Source organism: Cebus imitator, unplaced genomic scaffold (genome assembly GCF_001604975.1).
Source record: "Cebus imitator isolate Cc_AM_T3 unplaced genomic scaffold, Cebus_imitator-1.0 Scaffold654, whole genome shotgun sequence".
Lineage (NCBI taxonomy): Eukaryota > Metazoa > Chordata > Mammalia > Primates > Cebidae > Cebus > Cebus imitator.
The window spans coordinates 667,362-684,681 of NW_016107969.1; the positions used below are offsets into that span (position 1 = coordinate 667,362).

At 41.4% G+C, this 17,320-nt stretch overlaps 3 protein-coding genes and 1 pseudogene across 7 annotated transcripts in view; 2 read left to right on the top strand and 2 right to left on the bottom strand.

Annotated features, from left to right (window-relative positions):
- Positions 1-17,320, top strand: part of LOC119469431 (zinc finger protein 160-like) — a 609,418-nt gene that overhangs the window by 525,978 nt on the left and 66,120 nt on the right. The window lies entirely within an intron of this gene.
- LOC108295642 (zinc finger protein 160) overlaps positions 1-17,320 on the bottom strand; it is a 97,648-nt gene that overhangs the window by 40,449 nt on the left and 39,879 nt on the right. The window lies entirely within an intron of this gene.
- ZNF415 (zinc finger protein 415) overlaps positions 1,055-17,320 on the bottom strand; it is a 24,273-nt gene continuing 8,007 nt past the window's right edge. For both annotated transcript variants that reach the window (XM_017517941.2, XM_017517942.2), the window contains exons 3-4: positions 8,324-8,450; positions 1,055-3,074 (exon numbers count right to left, since the gene is read on the bottom strand). In XM_017517941.2, coding sequence (XP_017373430.1) covers positions 1,546-3,074; positions 8,324-8,450 — 1,656 coding nt within the window. In that variant the 3' untranslated portion in view covers positions 1,055-1,545. The remainder of the gene's footprint in view (positions 3,075-8,323; positions 8,451-17,320) is intronic.
- LOC108295646 lies at positions 5,951-7,879 on the top strand (annotated as a pseudogene). The gene has a single exon (XR_001821485.2). The product of XR_001821485.2 is annotated as a eukaryotic translation initiation factor 4B-like (transcript).

Below are 17,320 nucleotides of genomic sequence, written 5' to 3' on the forward strand. Positions count from 1 at the left end.
CTGTTACAAAGTAACCTACTGAGGTGCGATAAAATTCCGTTGGTACAATGAACATGGTGCATTCGTAGTTATGAAAAAATGGAATTTTATTAATTAGCACAAGATCTCTGATACATTGTGAATAAAACAGTAGCAAAATGTAATGCCAGCAGTACATGTGAATCCCTAATCAATAACATGGTATTGAGGTTCATCTTTGAGGTTGCGGTTTCTATCGTGGTTTCAATCTTCCCTATACAATAGCCATGGCCATTCCCTGCAGAAGGTGGCCCCCATTTTCCTCTGAATTATTTCCACCATGGAATCAGTCACTAGTAGTCCATTACTCTCCTCCCACAAATCCCCGTGTCTAAGGTCTTGGGCTGCTCTATTTCAAGGTCAGTTTGTGGGTCATCTCTTTCCTGTAACCCAAAGTGCCCTCTGTCGGAGCACCCTGAACGCAGTAAGGATGATGATCAGAATCATCGTTTTGCTTTCTTCTCTGTCTGCCCCCATGCTTGGTAATTTAATTTGCAAAAGCAGAGTCCTGATTCTTCAAAGAATTTGAATAGAAATGATCCTCCTCTCATGCAGTGAGCCCTTCCATCTTGCTGATTCTTTCCCAGACATCACCATGAAAGGCGGGTAGGGAGGTGTATCAACAGGTTTCAAGGTTTAGGCTGAAAGTCATAAATTCTAAAGTATAGAGTGGTCATCTGCAAGACACCTAAAATAATGAAATTTTTTTTTTTTTTTTGAGACGGAGTTTTGCTCTTGTTACCCAGGCTGGAGTGCAATGGCATGATCTCGGCTCACCGCAACCTCCGCCTCCCGGGTTCAGGCAATTCTCCTGCCTCAGCCTCCTGAGTAGCTGGGATTACAGGCACGCGCCACCATGCCCAGCTAATTTTTTGTATTTTTAGTAGAGACGGGGTTTCACCATGTTGACCAGGATGGTCTCGATCTCTTGACCTCGTGATCCACCCGCCTCGGCCTCCCAAAGTGCTGGGATTACAGGCTTGAGCCACCGCACCCGGCCCAATAATGAAATATTTTAAGATCTGAAGATAACCAGTGACTCCCAAACATCCTGCAACCTTTAATATACATCATGTTGTAGGTTTTAACATATTTGGACTTGCAATTGTTCTACAATGTCTAATATGAAAAGTTTAGCATGCACAACTAGACTGAATGATTCCCCACATAAATCCTTGGATGTTTTAGTGTTCATCCCTGGGTAATCACTTCAACATGGGCAAAATATACAAAGATGTATATTTTGATGTCTAGTGAGTTGTGAGACTTAAAATTAAGCCTCTGCCACATACATTCATATGATTTCTCTTTAGATGGACTCTGACGTCAATAAATGCTTGAACTCATGATGAAGGGTTTGTTGTACTTGTAAGGATTCTCTCAGGAATGAAATTCTCTGTTGCTGTGTAGGAGAGAACTGTGACTGAAAACCTCGCCACATGTATTATATTTGTAAGAAGGTTTCTCTCTTATATAAATTCTTTGATGACTCACAAGATTTAAACTTTGACCGAAGATCTTCCCATATTAATTTCTTTTATATGGTTTCTCCTTAGTATGGATAATCTGATGTCTCACGAGGTTTGGGCGCACACTAAAAGACTTCCCACAATCATCACATTTGTAAGGTTTCTTTCCAGTATGGACTATCTGATGTCTAGTGAGGTTTGGGCGGACACTGAAGGATTTGCCACACTCGTTACATTTGTAAGGTTTTTCTCCAGTATGGATGACCTGATGGGTGGTTAGGCTTGAATGTACACTGAAGGCTTTGCCACACTCATTACATTTGTAAGGCTTCTCTCCAGTATGGATGACCTGATGGGTAGTTAAGTTCGAATGCACACTGAAGGCTTTGCCACACTCAGCACACTTGTATGGTTTCTCTCCAGTATGAACTCTCCGATGACTAGCAAGGTGTGAATTGTAACTGAAAACCTTGCCACATTCATTGCATTTGTAAGGTTTCTCTCCAGTGTGAATTCTCCAGTGCCTTGCAAGGCTTGAGGTTTGACTGAAGACTTTACCACATTCATTACACTTGTATGGTTTCTCCCCAGTGTGAATTCTCTGATGAGTTGCAAGGCTTGAAGTCTGACTGAAGACCTTGCCACATTCATTGCATTTGTAAGGTTTCTCTCCACTATGAGTTACCTGATGGTTGGTAAGTGTTGACCTCACACTAAAGGCTTTGCCACACTCATTACACTTGTAAGGTTTCTCTCCAATATGAATTTTTCGATGTAGCGCAAGGCACGAATTGCGACTGAAGACCTTGTCACATTCACAACACTTGTAAGGTTTCTCTCCAGTATGAACTCTCCGATGCAGCGCCAGGCATGAGCTGCGACTGAAGCCTTTGTCACATTCATTACATTTGTAAGGTTTCTCCCCAGTATGAACTCTCCGATGACGTGCAAGGTTTGATTTTTGACTAAAGACCTTGCCACATAGATCACATGTATATCGTTTCTCTCCAGAATGACTTACCTGATGGACAGACACGTGTGAGTCATGATTAAAGGCTTTGTCGTGCTCATATCTGTAAAGTTTTTCTCTAATGCATGATTTCTGTTCTTGTGTGAGTAATGAAGAACAGATGAAATCAGTCCCATGTTTATTAGAAATACGGGTTTTGATGGCAGAAGAAATTATTTGGGGTGGTGGCACTGAGGAACCATGGTTGACAGACTTCTCAACATGGTTACATTCATAAATTTTCCCTTCAGCTTGAAACTGCTGCAGTTCAGGGGAATGGGATAGAAAGATTAAACCAAGCTGATTTTTAATAGACTTGTTTTCTATACCTCCTCTATCATGGTGGTCTCTTCTACAAGTAAGATTTTCTTTTGGGGTCATAGTCACTTTGTTATAATTTCTTTCATCATGTCTCCACTGACAGTCGAAGTCATGTATCTTTTTCCTGACTTCCCTGAAGCAAAACTCTTGCATGTCAGGTGTTTCATGCTGTTCCAATGCCACTGTGTGGAATACATCCCCCATGTTACTTTCCTGTTTTGGTGCTAATTCCTTGATCACACCGTTATGAGAGAGAGCTATAAGAAATAAAAAACCATAGATTTCCAATTAATTAGAAACAGTATGTAAATATTTCCTTTTTTTCTTTTTTCTATTTTTTGAAACAGAGTCTTGCTCTGTCACCAGGCTGGAGTGCAGTGGTGCAATCTCAGCTCACTGCAACTGCCTCCCAGGTTCAAGTGAGTCTCCCGCCTCAGCCTCCTGAGTAGCTGGGAAAACAGGTGCGCGCCACCACACCCAGCTCATTTTTGTATTTTCAGTAGAGACGAGGTTTCACTGTGTTGGGCAGGATATCTTGACCTCAGGATATCTTGGTCTCGATATCATGACCTCGTGATCTGCCTGCCTCAGGCTCCCAAAGTGCTGGGATTACAGGCATGAGCCACTGTACCTGGCATAAATAAATATTTCATACTGAATAACAGTATTACACAAAAACATTTATCTACAATAGAGTTATAAAACTTCCCAATCATGATCTTTAATTTTTAGGAACACAAAGGAATCACATTCTTTAGTAAAAGAGCGATTTCATGTAATTCAAATCAACTCTAGAGAAGGACGGTTTCAAATACCCTATGACCAAAACACATTGTACAAACCTAAGTTTCTCTTGAAATGAGTATTTTTTTTTTTACCTTGACAACAAAGTACACACCAATTAGCAGAAAGCACATGGCTGCCTCATTACTGAAAAGAAATAAATATTACATTTTACCTAGTTATAGCACATTTACTGTGCCCATATAAATGATACAAGTACTACACAATATATAATAGTAAATAAGCCACAACAAACTTAGGCAATGAATAATGTACATAAATGATAATTCTGCATTGCAAAACAGTAATAGCACTGAGAAAATGAGAAAAAAAAATACTGTTAAAAATAGCTGATTTTTCTGAACGCCTGTTATGAAACCATCTGTACCCATCCAGACCAGGCGTTTTTGACATTAATGAGTGATGCATGTCAGTTACATTGCATGAAATGTACTAAAAACCCATCATCTGTAAATCATAACAATTAATTAATAAAACACTGTAGCAACCTGTGATAAAACCAGCAAACAAAAAAACTAGTAACTACACTTGTGAAAAGTTACAGCCTGTAAATGATTCTTTCCTAAGAAAAAAGCAAGAACCATTTCAGAACCAGCACACAACCTGTGAACCGGAATATATGGGTTTTTTGTTTGTTTGGTTGGTTTCTTTTGAGATGGAGTTTCGCTCTTGTTGCCTGGGCTGGAGTGCAATGGTGTGATCTTGGCTCACCACAACCTCTGCCTCCTGGGTTCAAACAATTCTCTTACTTCAGCCTCCCAAGTAGCTGGGGATTACACAAGCATGCACCATCATGCCTGGCTAATTTTTTGTATTTTAGTAGAGATGGGGTTTTACCATGTTGGTCAGGCTGGTCTCAAACTCCTGACCTCAGGTGATAAGCCCACCTCAGCCTCCCAGAGTGCTGAGATCACAGGTGTAGGCCACCACACCTGGCCAAAAGTCAGTTTTCAAGGGAAAAATCATGCAAACTTAAGAGAAAAAAAAAAAATCAGGAAAAGCCAAGGTTTTTCTACAAGCATATAGTAGTAAGACCAATGGAAGAGAGGAAAAAATATAACATATGAGGCCAGATTCTGAAAGATCTTGAGATGGGATTGTCTGCTCTGCCTACAGACAGGAGCCTGAAAGACTAAGATATACTCCCTGTGTAGGACAGGGGATCACCTTGAAGACCTGTCAACTGTTCTTACAGTTCTGCTGAGTGACAGTCTCAGAAGATCCAACCCCCTCCCCTGGTCCACACACCCACGAACTGTGACAAAAGCAGAACAGAATGGCTGAGGGACCTCAACAGGCAGAAAGGGCTTGACATAGCTCCTAAGCAGCTCCCGGGGCCCCAGATGCAAAGGAGGAGCAGATGTTTCCCATCTCCTGAGCAGGTCTTCCCAGCACCAGAAATGGGGTGGAGCATGGATAGCTCTAGGCATTGGGTCTGTGGAGGCCTCAGCTCTGATCTATATGGAAAGTGAATTGAGCATCAGACAGCATCAAGAACAGGAGAGACCAAGGGAGAAGCAGACCCTTGTGATGTGGCTCTTCCTGGACCCCTCGGAGTGAAGGAGGCAGAGAGTTCACAGAAGCCAGATGGCGCTGTTGTATGTCAGGATGAGTACTTCCACTTGTCTCTGTTTGAGCTGCGGCCCCACTGGAGGGCAAAAGGATCAACTATTAGACGTCTCAAGAGCAGAGGGATAAGGTGAGGGGGTGAGGGTGCGGAGTTTAAAACTTCCTTAAGAGCTCGCAGGACATAAACATTTGTTTTCCCATAGAACTTTCCCACTTGCTGAGAGTTTCCCAACACTATTTAATGGTGTGGCTTCCTCTCTCCCCATATGAGGTCTTACCTATTTTTCACACCTTTAATCCATTCCCACCCTTTTGGTTTTCTTGCTATTTGCATTGGCTTTCTTCAGACCAGTGCTCTTTCCTGTGCTCCAACATGAGATAATACTCTGGCCAGGAAGAGAGTTTCCTGCTTATAAAATGAATGGAACATGATGTGCTGTGGCTTTTTAAGAATCTCAACCCTTGGCTGGGCACTGTGACTCACACCTGTAATCCCAACACTTTGGGAGGCCGAGGTGGGCGGATCATGAGGTCAAGAGATCAAGACCATCCTGGCCAACATGGTGAAACTCCGACTCTACTAAATATACAAAAAATTAGGCTGTAGTCCCAGCTACTTGGGAGGCTGGGGCAGGAGGATCGCTTGAACCCCAGGAGGCAGAAATTGCAGTGAGCCAAGATCACACCATTGCACTCCAGCATGGTGACAGAGCGAGACTCCATCTCTTAAAAAAAGAATCGCTTTTTTCCCTCTCCCAACATGGCGGCCTCAGCAAAAAAGAAGAATAAGAAGACTTTCTGGCTGAGGATGGGGGGACTGGTGGAGGAAGCACGTATGTTTCCAAAGCAGTCAGCTGGGCTGATGAAACAGATGACCTGGAAGGAGATGTTTCAACAACTTGGCACAGTAATGATGATGATGTGTATAGGGTGCCTCCAATTGACTGTTCCAACCTTCCCACTGCTCCACGTGCTGCTCAGGAACCCAATATCGACCGGAGCCGTCTTCCCAAATTGCCACCCTACACTGCTTTTCTGGGGAACCTACCCTATGATGTGACAGAAGAGTCAATTAAGGAATTCTTCAGAGGATTAAATATCAGTGCAGTGCATTTACCACGTGAACCCAGCAATCCAGAGAGGTTGAAAGGTTTTGGTTATGCTGAATTTGAGGACCTGGATTCCCTGCTTAGTGCCCTGAGTCTCAATGAAGAGTCTCCAGGTAACAGGAGAATTTGAGTGGACGTTGCTGATCAAGCACAGGATAAAGACAGGGACGATCGTTCTTTTGGCCATGATAGAAATCGGGATTCTGACAAAACAGATACAGACTGGAGGGCTCGTCCTGCCATACAGCTTTGATGACTAGAGGTGATGATAGCTTTGGAGACAAGTATCGAGATTGTTATGATTCAGACCGGTATCGCGATGGGTATCGGCACGGGTACCGGGACGGCCCTCGCCGGGATATGGATCGATATGGCGGCCGGGATGGCTATGATGGCCCAGGCAGCAGAGACTATGATCGAGGCTATGACTCCCGGATAGGCAGTGGCAGAAGAGCATTTGGCAGTGGATACCGCAGGGATGATGACTACAGAGGAGGCGGGGACCGCCATGAAGACCGATATGACAGAAGGGATGATCGGTCATGGAGCTCCAGAGATGATTACTCTCGGGATGATTATAGGCGTGACGACAGAGGTCCGCCCCAAAGACCCAAACTGAATCTAAAGCCTCGGAGTACTCCTAAGGAAGATGATTCCTCTGCTAGTACCCCCCAGTCCAGTCCAGCTGCTTCTGTCTTTGGAGGGGCAAAACCCGTTGACACAGCAGCTAGAGAAAGAGAAGTAGAAGAATGGCTACAGAAGGAACAAGAGAAGCTGCAGCGTCAGCTGGATGAGCCCAAACTAGAAAGACAGCCTCAGGAGAGACACCCAAGCTGGCGGAGTGAAGAAACTCAGGAACGGGAAGGGTCGAGGACAGGAAGTGAGTCATCGCAGACTGTGATCTCCACCACATCTGGCATAAGTAAGTCAGATCAGGATGCATGAAGGAGAGAGAGTGAGAAGTCTCTAGAAAATGAAACACTCAGTAAGGAGGAAGATTGTCTCTCTCCAACTTCTAAACCTCCCAAACCTGATCAGCCTCTAAAGGTAATGCCAGCCCCTCCACCAAAGGAGAATGCTTGGGTGAAGCAAAGTTCTAACCCTCCTGCTCCATCTCAGAGCTCAGACACAGAGCAGCAATCCCCTACAAGTGGTGGGGGCAAAGTAGCTCCAGCTCAACCATCTGAAGAAGGACCAGCCAGGAAAGATGAAAATAAAATAGATGGGATGAATATCCCAAAACACCAAACTGGGAACTCTAGCCGTGGTCCAGGAGATGGAGTGAACAAAGACCACTGGAAGGAGTCAGATCGGAAAGATGGCAAAAAGGATCAAGACTCCAGATCTGCACCTGAGCCAAAGAAATCAGGAAAATCCAGCTTCCATGTTCAGTTCTGCAAGCAAGTATGCTGCTCTCTCCATTGATGGTGAAGATGAAAACGAGGGAGAAGATTATGCCGAATAGACCTCAACATCCTGTGCTTTCTCCTAATTTCTCTCCAACCTGGAACATTCGAGAGCAAATCAAACCTCTATCCAGACAAGACAAAATAAAACTCACCATCTCCTGGAAAAAAAAAAAGAATCTCAGCCCTTTGCTTGGTCAAGAAGAGAGGCTATCACAGGTGGATCTAGGAAAATATTTCACAAATTCTTTCGCTGAATGCCTACTCTGAATGCTTCGAGAAGACTGTCACATGCAGATATCTAGCTCTCTTCCAAGAACTACGGAATCAAAGCACGGGGCGGGGGGGTGGAAACAAGAAGTGAATATTTCAAAAGTCTACCATAAGCTTTCATGGATACTTCATCTCTGGAACCACCACTGTTGTATCATGAAGGAGTCAGAACATCTAAGGAAAGGGGATGGTTAGACTCCAGAGCCCACATTATGGAGCTTTTCATTTCAGAGTCAACAAGGCTTTAAACTCAGTCAAGTAATGCAGGGGCTCCCAAGAGGCACACAAGGGAAAATGGAAAGATACAAGGGCAGATTTTGACTTCTGAAGGGACATTATCCTCACCCAGGGAGACCAAGTTCCTGTAGTTCTCCAACATCACGTCCCTGTATAAAGTCCTCTGTGTAGAGTTCAGGCATTTCCACTCCTCTTGAGAGAATTCGATGGCCACATCCCTGAATGTCAAGTGTCCCTAAAATAATAAACACATTTCACAAGGGGTTATGCAGGGAGTTACCATCTTCACACAAAATAAGAATAAAAGAGAATGGTAAGTATAGATCTAATTGAAGTGTATGTTCTGATAAATCCACACTAAGGTATTTTTGAGCACACATGTCTCCCTAATTGTGTTTTCTTTTTCCCCCTTTTTTTCTTTTCTTTTCTTTCTTTCTTTTTTTTTTTTTTTTTTTTTTTTTTTTTTTTTTTTTTTTTTTTTTTTTTTTTTTTTTTTTTTTTTTTTTTTTTTTTGTTTGAGCCACGGTCTCACTCTACTGCCGAGGCCGAAGTGCAGAGGTGTGATCACGGCTCACTGCAGACTCAATTTCCCAGGTTCAAGTGACCCTCCCACCTTACCTTCCCAAGTAACTGGACTATAAGTATGTGCGTGTACAAAGTACATTTGAAAACTTCAACAATGAACTAGGGATCAAGAAGAAGAAAGAATTTCAGAACCTGAAGACAGGTCTTTTGAAATAAACTAGTCAGACAAAAATAAAGAAAAAATAAAAAAGAATGAACACAGCCTATGTAACATATGCGGCCGGCATCATAAGGTGACCAAATATTTGAATTTTTGGTGCCCTAGAAGGTGAAGAGGAAATGAAAAGGATGGAAGCCTATTAAACAAAATAATAATCGAAACTTCCTAAGTGAAAAAGGTTTAGATATTTAGATACAGGAAGTTCATAGATTCTGAAAGAGATACAATCCAAAAAACTCTTTCCCTTGGCACATTACAGTTAAAATGTCAGAAGTCAAAGAAAATGAAAGATAAAATTTTAAAAACAGCAAGAGAGAAGCATCTAGTCACTTAAAAAGGATGCTCTATAAAACAAGAATCTTCTCAATACAGACCAACAGAGAATGGTATGATATATTCAGTGTGCTAAAGGAAGAAAAAAAAAACCCTGTCAGCTAAGGATATTATACTCAGCAGAATGATCCTTCATAAGTAAAGGAGAAGGAAAGGCTGAGGGAATTATTTACCACTAGACTGGCCCTATAAGAAATGCTTAAGGGATCCCTACATCTAGAAGCAAAAGGACACTATTGACCATCATGAAAACAAGACTATAAAACCCACTGTCAGAGAAAACAAGCAAGTAAGGAAAAGAGTCAAATGTAAATGTTACCACTATAGAAAACCACCAAACCACAATGATAAACAATGGAGAAAGAAAGGAGCAAAGGACATACAAAACAACCACAAATCAATTAATAAAGCGACAGTAATAAGCTCTCATATATCAGTAATGACCTTAATGTAAATGGATTAAACTCTCCACATAAAAGATATAGACTGGCTGAATTGATACAAGCACAGGACTCAACTATATGCTACCTTTAAGAAACTCACCAAGACACAAACAGACTCAAAGCGAATATATGAAAAAAGGTATTATATGCAAATGGAAACCCAAAGCAAGCAGGAATACCTCTACTTCAATCTGACAAAACGAACTTTAAGTTAAAAACAGCAGGCTGGGTGCAGTGGCTTATGCTTGTAATCCCAGTACTTTGGGAGGCTGAGGCGGGCGGATCACCTGAGGTCAGGAGTTCAAGACCAGCCTGACCAACATGGAGAAACGCATCTCTATTAAAAATATAAAAAGTTAGCTAGGTGTAGTGACGCATGCCTGTAATCCCAGCTACTCGGGTGGCTAAGACAGAAGAATCACTTGAATCTGGGAGGCGGATGTTGTGGTGAGCCGAGATGGTGTCATTGCACTCCAGCCTGGGCAACAAGAGCGAAACTCCGTCTCAAAACAAAACAAAATAGTAAAAGAGATGGAAAAGATCATTATATGCTAATAAAGAGATCAATTCAGTAAGAGAAATATAACAATTCTTTCTTTTTTTTTTTTGAGACGNACCGCAACCTCCGTCTCCTGGGTTCAGGCAGTTCTCCTGCCTCAGCCTCCTGAGTAGCTGGGATTACAGGCACGCGCCACCATGCCCAGCTAATTTTTTGTATTTTTGGTAGAGACGGGGTTTCACCATGTTGACCAGGATGGTCTCGATCTCTTGACCTCGTGATCCACCCGCCTTGGCCTCCCAAAGTTCTGGGATTACAGGCGTGAGCCACCGCGCCCAGCTGAGAAATATAACAATTCTAAACATATATGCATCCCAACACTGGCGCATTCAGACATATAAGGTAAATATTATTAGATTTAAAGAGAGAGACATGCTCCAAAAATAAGAGCTGATTTAGACAGAAAATTAATGAAGAAACACTGAACACTGAATTTAAACTGCGCTTTAGACTAAACAGACCTAACCGATATTTACAGAACTTTTCATTCCAACAAGTACAGAATACATATTGTTTACATCAGCACATAGAACATTCTCCAAGACAGACTACATATTAGAACACAAAACAAGTCTCAACACATTTTTAAAATATCAAAATCTTAATAAGTAACTCTTAGAACAATAATAGAATAAAATTGGAAATCAATACCATGAGAAACTTTGAAAACTGTACAAATACATGGAAATTTGACAGCATGCTCCTAAATGACCAGTCTATGAAGAAATCAAGAGATAAATAAAAAAAAATCTTGAAACAAGTAAAAATGGAAACACAACATGTCAAAACCTATGGTATAGAGCAAAAGCAATGCTAAGAGGGAAGTTTACAGCAATAAACACCTACTTGAAAACAATAGAAATATTTCCAATAGGCCAGGCGCAGTGGGTCACGCCTGTAAGCCCAGCACTTTGGGAGGCCGAGGCAGTGTATCACCTGAGGTCAGGAGTTCAAGACCAGCCTGGCCAAGATGGTGAAACCCCGTCTGTACTAAAAATACAAAAATTAGGTGGGTGTGGTAGCACACACCTGTAATCCCAGGTTACAGGGATTACAGGCTGAGGTGGGAGAATCACTTGAACCCGGGAGGCAGAGGTTGCAGTGAGACAAGATCATGCCACTGCACTCCAGCCTGGAAGACAAAGGGAGACTCCGGCTCAAAAAAAAAAAATTTCAAATAGTCTAACAATGTACCTCAAGGAACTAAGAAAGCAAGAACAAATCAAACACAAAATTAGTAGAAGAAAAAAATAACAAAGATCACAGCAGAACTAAACAAAATAAAGACTACAAAAAATACAAAGGATCAACAAAATGAAATGTTGGTTATTTTTTTTAAAAAAAGATAACATAATCCATAAACTACTAGCTAGACGAATCAAGAAGAGAGAGGACCCAATAAACAAAATCAAAAATAAAAAGGATACATTACAACTGGTAACACAGAAATACAAGAGATCACAGAGATTATTATAAATAACTACATACCAACAAACTAGAAAACCTAGAGGAAATGGATAAAACGCTCGACACCAAACACCAAGACTGAATCAGGAAGATTCAGAAAACCTTAACAGCCCAATAATGAAATTTAATCAGGAATAAAAAGTCGCCAAACAAAGAAATGTCTTGAGACCAGATGGCTTCACTGCTGAATGCTACCAAACTTTTAAAGAAGATCTAAGACCAATTCTGCTCAAACTATTTTATAAAACTGAAATGGAGGAAATTCTCCTTAACTCATTCTATAAAGCCAGCATTCCCCTGACATCAAAAACTAGACAACAACAACAAAAAAACTATAGGTCAAAATCCCTCATGAACATAGGTGTAAAAATCGTCAGCAAAATATCAGCAATTGAATATAAAATCACACGAGAAAGAAAATACACCATGATCAAGTGGGATGTATCCCAGGGAAGCAAGGATGGATCAACATACAGAAATCAACATATTTGATACATCAACAGAGTGAAGGGGAAAAACAATATGATCATCTCAACAGACACAGAAAAAGAATTTGATAAAATCTAACATCCCTTAAAAAAACCTCAACAAACCTGGCATAAAAGGGAGCATATGTCAACATAAGAAATGCCCAGATGAAAAAAAAAAAAAAAAAAAAAAAAAAAGCCCAGATGGCAAACAAAAAAAAAAAAAAAAAAAAAACACCCAAAAAAAAAAAAAAAAAAAAAAAAAAAAAAAGAAATGCCCAGATGGCAAACCCACAGCTAAAATCACACTGAATGAAGAAAAGCTGAATGCTTTTACTCTAAGAACTGGAATAACTCAAAGATGCCCACTTTTAGCACTTCTTTTATTCATTCATTCATTCATTTATTTATTTATTTATTTATTTATTTATTTTGGAGAGTGTTGCTCTGTCACCCAGGCTGGAGTGCAGTAGCATGATCTCCGCTCACTGTAACCTCCACCTCCCGGGTTCAAGCAATTCTCTGCCTGTCTTCCAAGTAGCTGGGATTACAGGTGCCTGCCACCATGCCCAGCTAATTTCTATACTTTTAGTAGAGACGGGGTTTCACCACATTGGCCAGGCTGAGTCTTGAACTCCTGACCTTGTGATCCAACTGCCTTGGCCTCCCAAAGTGCTGGGATTATAGGCGTGAGCCACCGTGCCTGGCTACCACTTCTATTTCACACAGTTCTTGAAGTTCTAGCCACAGCAATCAGGCAAGAAAAAGAGATAAAGGACATCAAATTGAAAAAGAACAAGTGAAACTGTCCTTCTTTGCAGATGATATTAATCTAAAAATCCTCAAGGGCTCACCAAAAAACACTTGGTTCTGATAAATTCAGTAAGGTTGCAGGTTACAAAATCAATATACAAAAATCAGTGGCGTTTCTATACCCCAAAAATGACTAGGTGAGAAAGGAGTCATGAGAGCAAAATCAAAGGAACCATGAAAACAAAATCAATTTATACCTAAGAATAGTAGGCCGGGCATGGTGGCTCACACTTGTAATCCCAGCACTTTGGGAGGCAGAGGTGGGTGGATCATGTGAGGTCAGGAGTTCAAGACCAGCCTGGCCAACGTGGCGGAATCCTGTCTCTACTAAATATACAAAAAAGTTAGCTGGGTGTGTTGGTGAGCGCCTGTAATCCCAGCTACTTGGGAGGCTGCAGCAGGAGAATTGCATTAACCCGGGAGGTGGCGGTTGCAGTGAGCCAAGATCACACCACTGCACTCCAGCCTAGGCAACAGAGCAAGACTCTATCTCAAAAAAAAAAAGGAAGAAAAACCTAGGAATGGATTTAACCAAGGAGGTAAAAGACGCCTACAAAAAGAACCCTACAAAACACTATGAAAAAAATTCAAGAGGACACAAACAAATGGAAAGACATTCCATGCTCCCAGAGACAGAAAGAATTAATATTTTATTTATTAATTTATTTTTCGTTTGTTTTGTTGAGATAGAATCTCTCTCTGCCGCTCAGGCTAGAGTGCAGTGGTGCGGTCTTGGCTCACTGCAACCTCCGCCTCCCGGCTTCAAATCTCCTGCCTTAGACTCCTGAGTAGCTGTGATTATAGGCGTGCACCACCACATTTGGCTAATTTTTTTGTATTTTCAGTAGAGAAGGGGTTTCCCCATGTTGGCCAGGCTGGTCTTGAATTTCTGACCTCATGATCTGCCCACCTTAGCCTCCCAAGGTGAGAATCAATATTGCTAAAATGACCATACTGCCCAAAGCAATCTACAGATTCAATGCAATCTCTATTGAAATACCAATATCATTTTATTAAAAACAGAAAAAAAGAATCCTAAAATTTGTAAANAAAGAGCCCAAAGAGTCAAAGCAATCCTGAACAAAGCTGGAGGCATCACTCTACCTGACTTCAAAATATATGACAAGCCTACAGTAATCAAAAGAGCATGGTATTGGTATAAAAACAGCTACACAGACCAATGAAACAAAATTGTGAACCCAGAAATAAATACATGTACTTACAGCCAAATGATTTTTGACAAAGGCACCAAAAACATACACTGGGGAAATGACATCCTCTTCAATAAATGGCGCTGAGAAAATTGGATATCCATGTGGAGAAGAATGAAATTGGATCCTTATATGGCACCATATACAAAAATCAACACAAGATGCATTAATGACTTAAAAGTTAGACCCCCAAACTATAAAATTAGTATAAGAAAACAGGGCAAACACTTCAGGACACTGGTCTAGACAAAGGTTTTTTGGCTAAGACCTCAAAAACCCCGGTGGCAAAAATAAAGATAGACAAATGGCACTACATTAAATTAAAAAGCTTTGCACAGAATGAAGAAAAAACCTGTTGAACAGAAGAAAATATCTGTAAACTGTTCATCTGACAAAGGACTGATATTCAGACCATACAAGGAACTCAAACAATTCAACAGTAAATAAAGAAATAATCCCATTAAAACATGGGCAAAGGACAGAATAGACCTTTCTCAAAAGAGGACATACAAATGGCCAACAGATACATTTAAAAAACAAAACAAAACAAAAAAAACCTTAACATCAGTAATCATCAGAGAATGAGATTAGCATGATATCATCTTATCCTAGTTAAACTGGCTATAATTTTAAAAGACAAAAAATTAACAGATGCTGGTGAGGATTGTGGAGAATAGGCAAGTCTTACACACTACTGGTGGGAATGTAAATTAGTATAGCCATTATAGGCCAGGTGTGGTGGCTCACACCTGTAATCCCAACACTTTGGGAGGCCAAGGTGCACAGATCACCTGAAGTCAAGAGTTCGAGTCCAGCCTGGCCAACATGGCAAAACTCACTGCCCCTTGTCTCTACTAAAAATACAAAAATTAGTAGGGCATCATGGCAGGCACCTGTAATCCCAGCTACTCAGGAGGCTGAGGCAGGGAGAACTGCTTGAACCCAGGAGGTGGAGGTTGCAGTGAGCTGAGATTGCACCACTGCACTCCAGTCTAAGAGAAAGAGCAAGACTCTGTCTCAAAAATATAAATAAATAAATAAGTATAGCCATTATGAACAGTATGAATATTTCGTTCTTCTTTTTTTTTTTTTTTGGAGACAGAGTCTCACTCTGTTGCCCAGACTGGATCTGAGCTCACTGCAACCTCGGACTCCCTGGTTCAAGCGATTCTCCTGCCTCAATCTCCCAAGTAACTGGGATTATAGGTACGCATCACCATGCCCAGATAATTTTTTGTATTTTTAGTAGAGATGGGGTTTTACCATGTTGGCCAGGATGGTCTTGAATGCCTGACCTCGTGATCCACCTGCCTCAGCCTCCCAAAGTGCTGGGATTATGAGTGTTAGCCACTGCACCTGGCCACAGTATGAATATTTCTCAAAAGACAAGACTTGAACTACCACATAATCCAGCAGTCCCATTACTGGGTATTTGTGAAGGGAGAAGAAATCAGTCCATCAAAGGGATAGCCTTACTCCTCTGTTTACTGCAGCACTATTCACAACAGCAAAGATATGGAATCAACCTGAGTATCTATCAACAGATGAGTGGATAACAAAATGTGGTATATATGAACAATGGAATATTATTCAGCCATAAAAAGGAATGTAGCAACATGAACGGAACTAGTGGTCATTGTGTTAAGTGACATATGTCAGGCACAGAAAGACAAGTCTTGCATGTTGTCACTCACGTGGGATCTAAAAAGTTGATTGCATGGAGGTAGAAAGTAGAATGGTAGTTACAGGCTGTGAAGGGTGTGGGTGTGGCTGTGGGGAGGGAGGATGAAGAGAGGCTGGGTAATGAGTGTAACTACAGTTAGATTGAAGGGATAAGTTCTAATGTTTGCCAGCATTGTAAGGTGACTATCGTTATCAACAATGTATCGTATATTTCAAAATAGCTAGAAGAGGAAACTTGAAATATTCACAACACATAAAAATGATAAATACTCGGCTGTGTGCAGTGGCTCATGCGGGTGGATCATGAGGTCGAGAGATCGAGACCATTCTGGCCAAGATGGTGAAACCCTGTCTCTACCAAAAATACAAAAATTAGCTGTGTGTGGTGGTGCACGCCTATAGTCCCAGCTACTTGGGAGGGTAGGGCAGGAGAATCGCTTGAACCCAGGAGGCGGAGGTTGCAGTGAGCTGAGATGGCACCACTGCACTCCAGTCTGGGAGACAGAGCAAGACTCCATCTCAAAAGATAAAAAAAAAATACTCAAGGTAATAGACACCCCAAAAATCATTACTTGATCATTACACACTCTATGATACATGCAACAAAACACAATATATTCTATGATACATATGCAATATTATGTATCAACTTGTAAAAGGAGCAAGCTACTTAATAGGAAAGCTTGTAAATATTCACAACTTGCAGGATAAAATACCACCACAAAACATTTCCTGAAAATCTCATAATGATTAAACACTTTTCAACCGGAATCAAGCTGTCTATTCTCACAGAACTGACAGTAGTACCTCACCATTGAGATGTGTGCGAGGGTGTAAGGCTTGACAGGAGAAAAGATGCTCTGTATCTCAGCATCTACGTGTATCTCTATTTACAGTTTCACTATAAAACAAATAGACGCATCAGATAATGTTTAAAATAAAGCATCAGAATACTTAATAACAAAAGATATAATAAGAATATGGCTATATCCTCTATAATGAAAAAGGAGTTCTGCTCCGATATCTGAGCAAAACTGTTACCACTTTTACCTACAGTATCTGATGCCTAAGAGACCCTGCAGGAACAGCACCACCTCTGCGCTATGCAAGTGCTGAGAATGGTTTAAAAAACTGGCCGGGCGTGGTAGCTCACACCTGAAATCCCAGCACTCCGGGAGGCCGAGGCGGGTGAATCACAAGGTCACAAGTTCGAGACCAGCCTGGCCAACATAGTGAAACACCATCTCTACTAAAAATACAAAAATTAGCCGGGCGCGGTGGCTCAAGCCTGTAATCCCAGCACTGTGGGAGGCCGAGGCGGGTGGATCACAAGGTCAAGAGATCGAGACCATCCTGGTCAACATGGTGAAACCCCGTCTCTTCT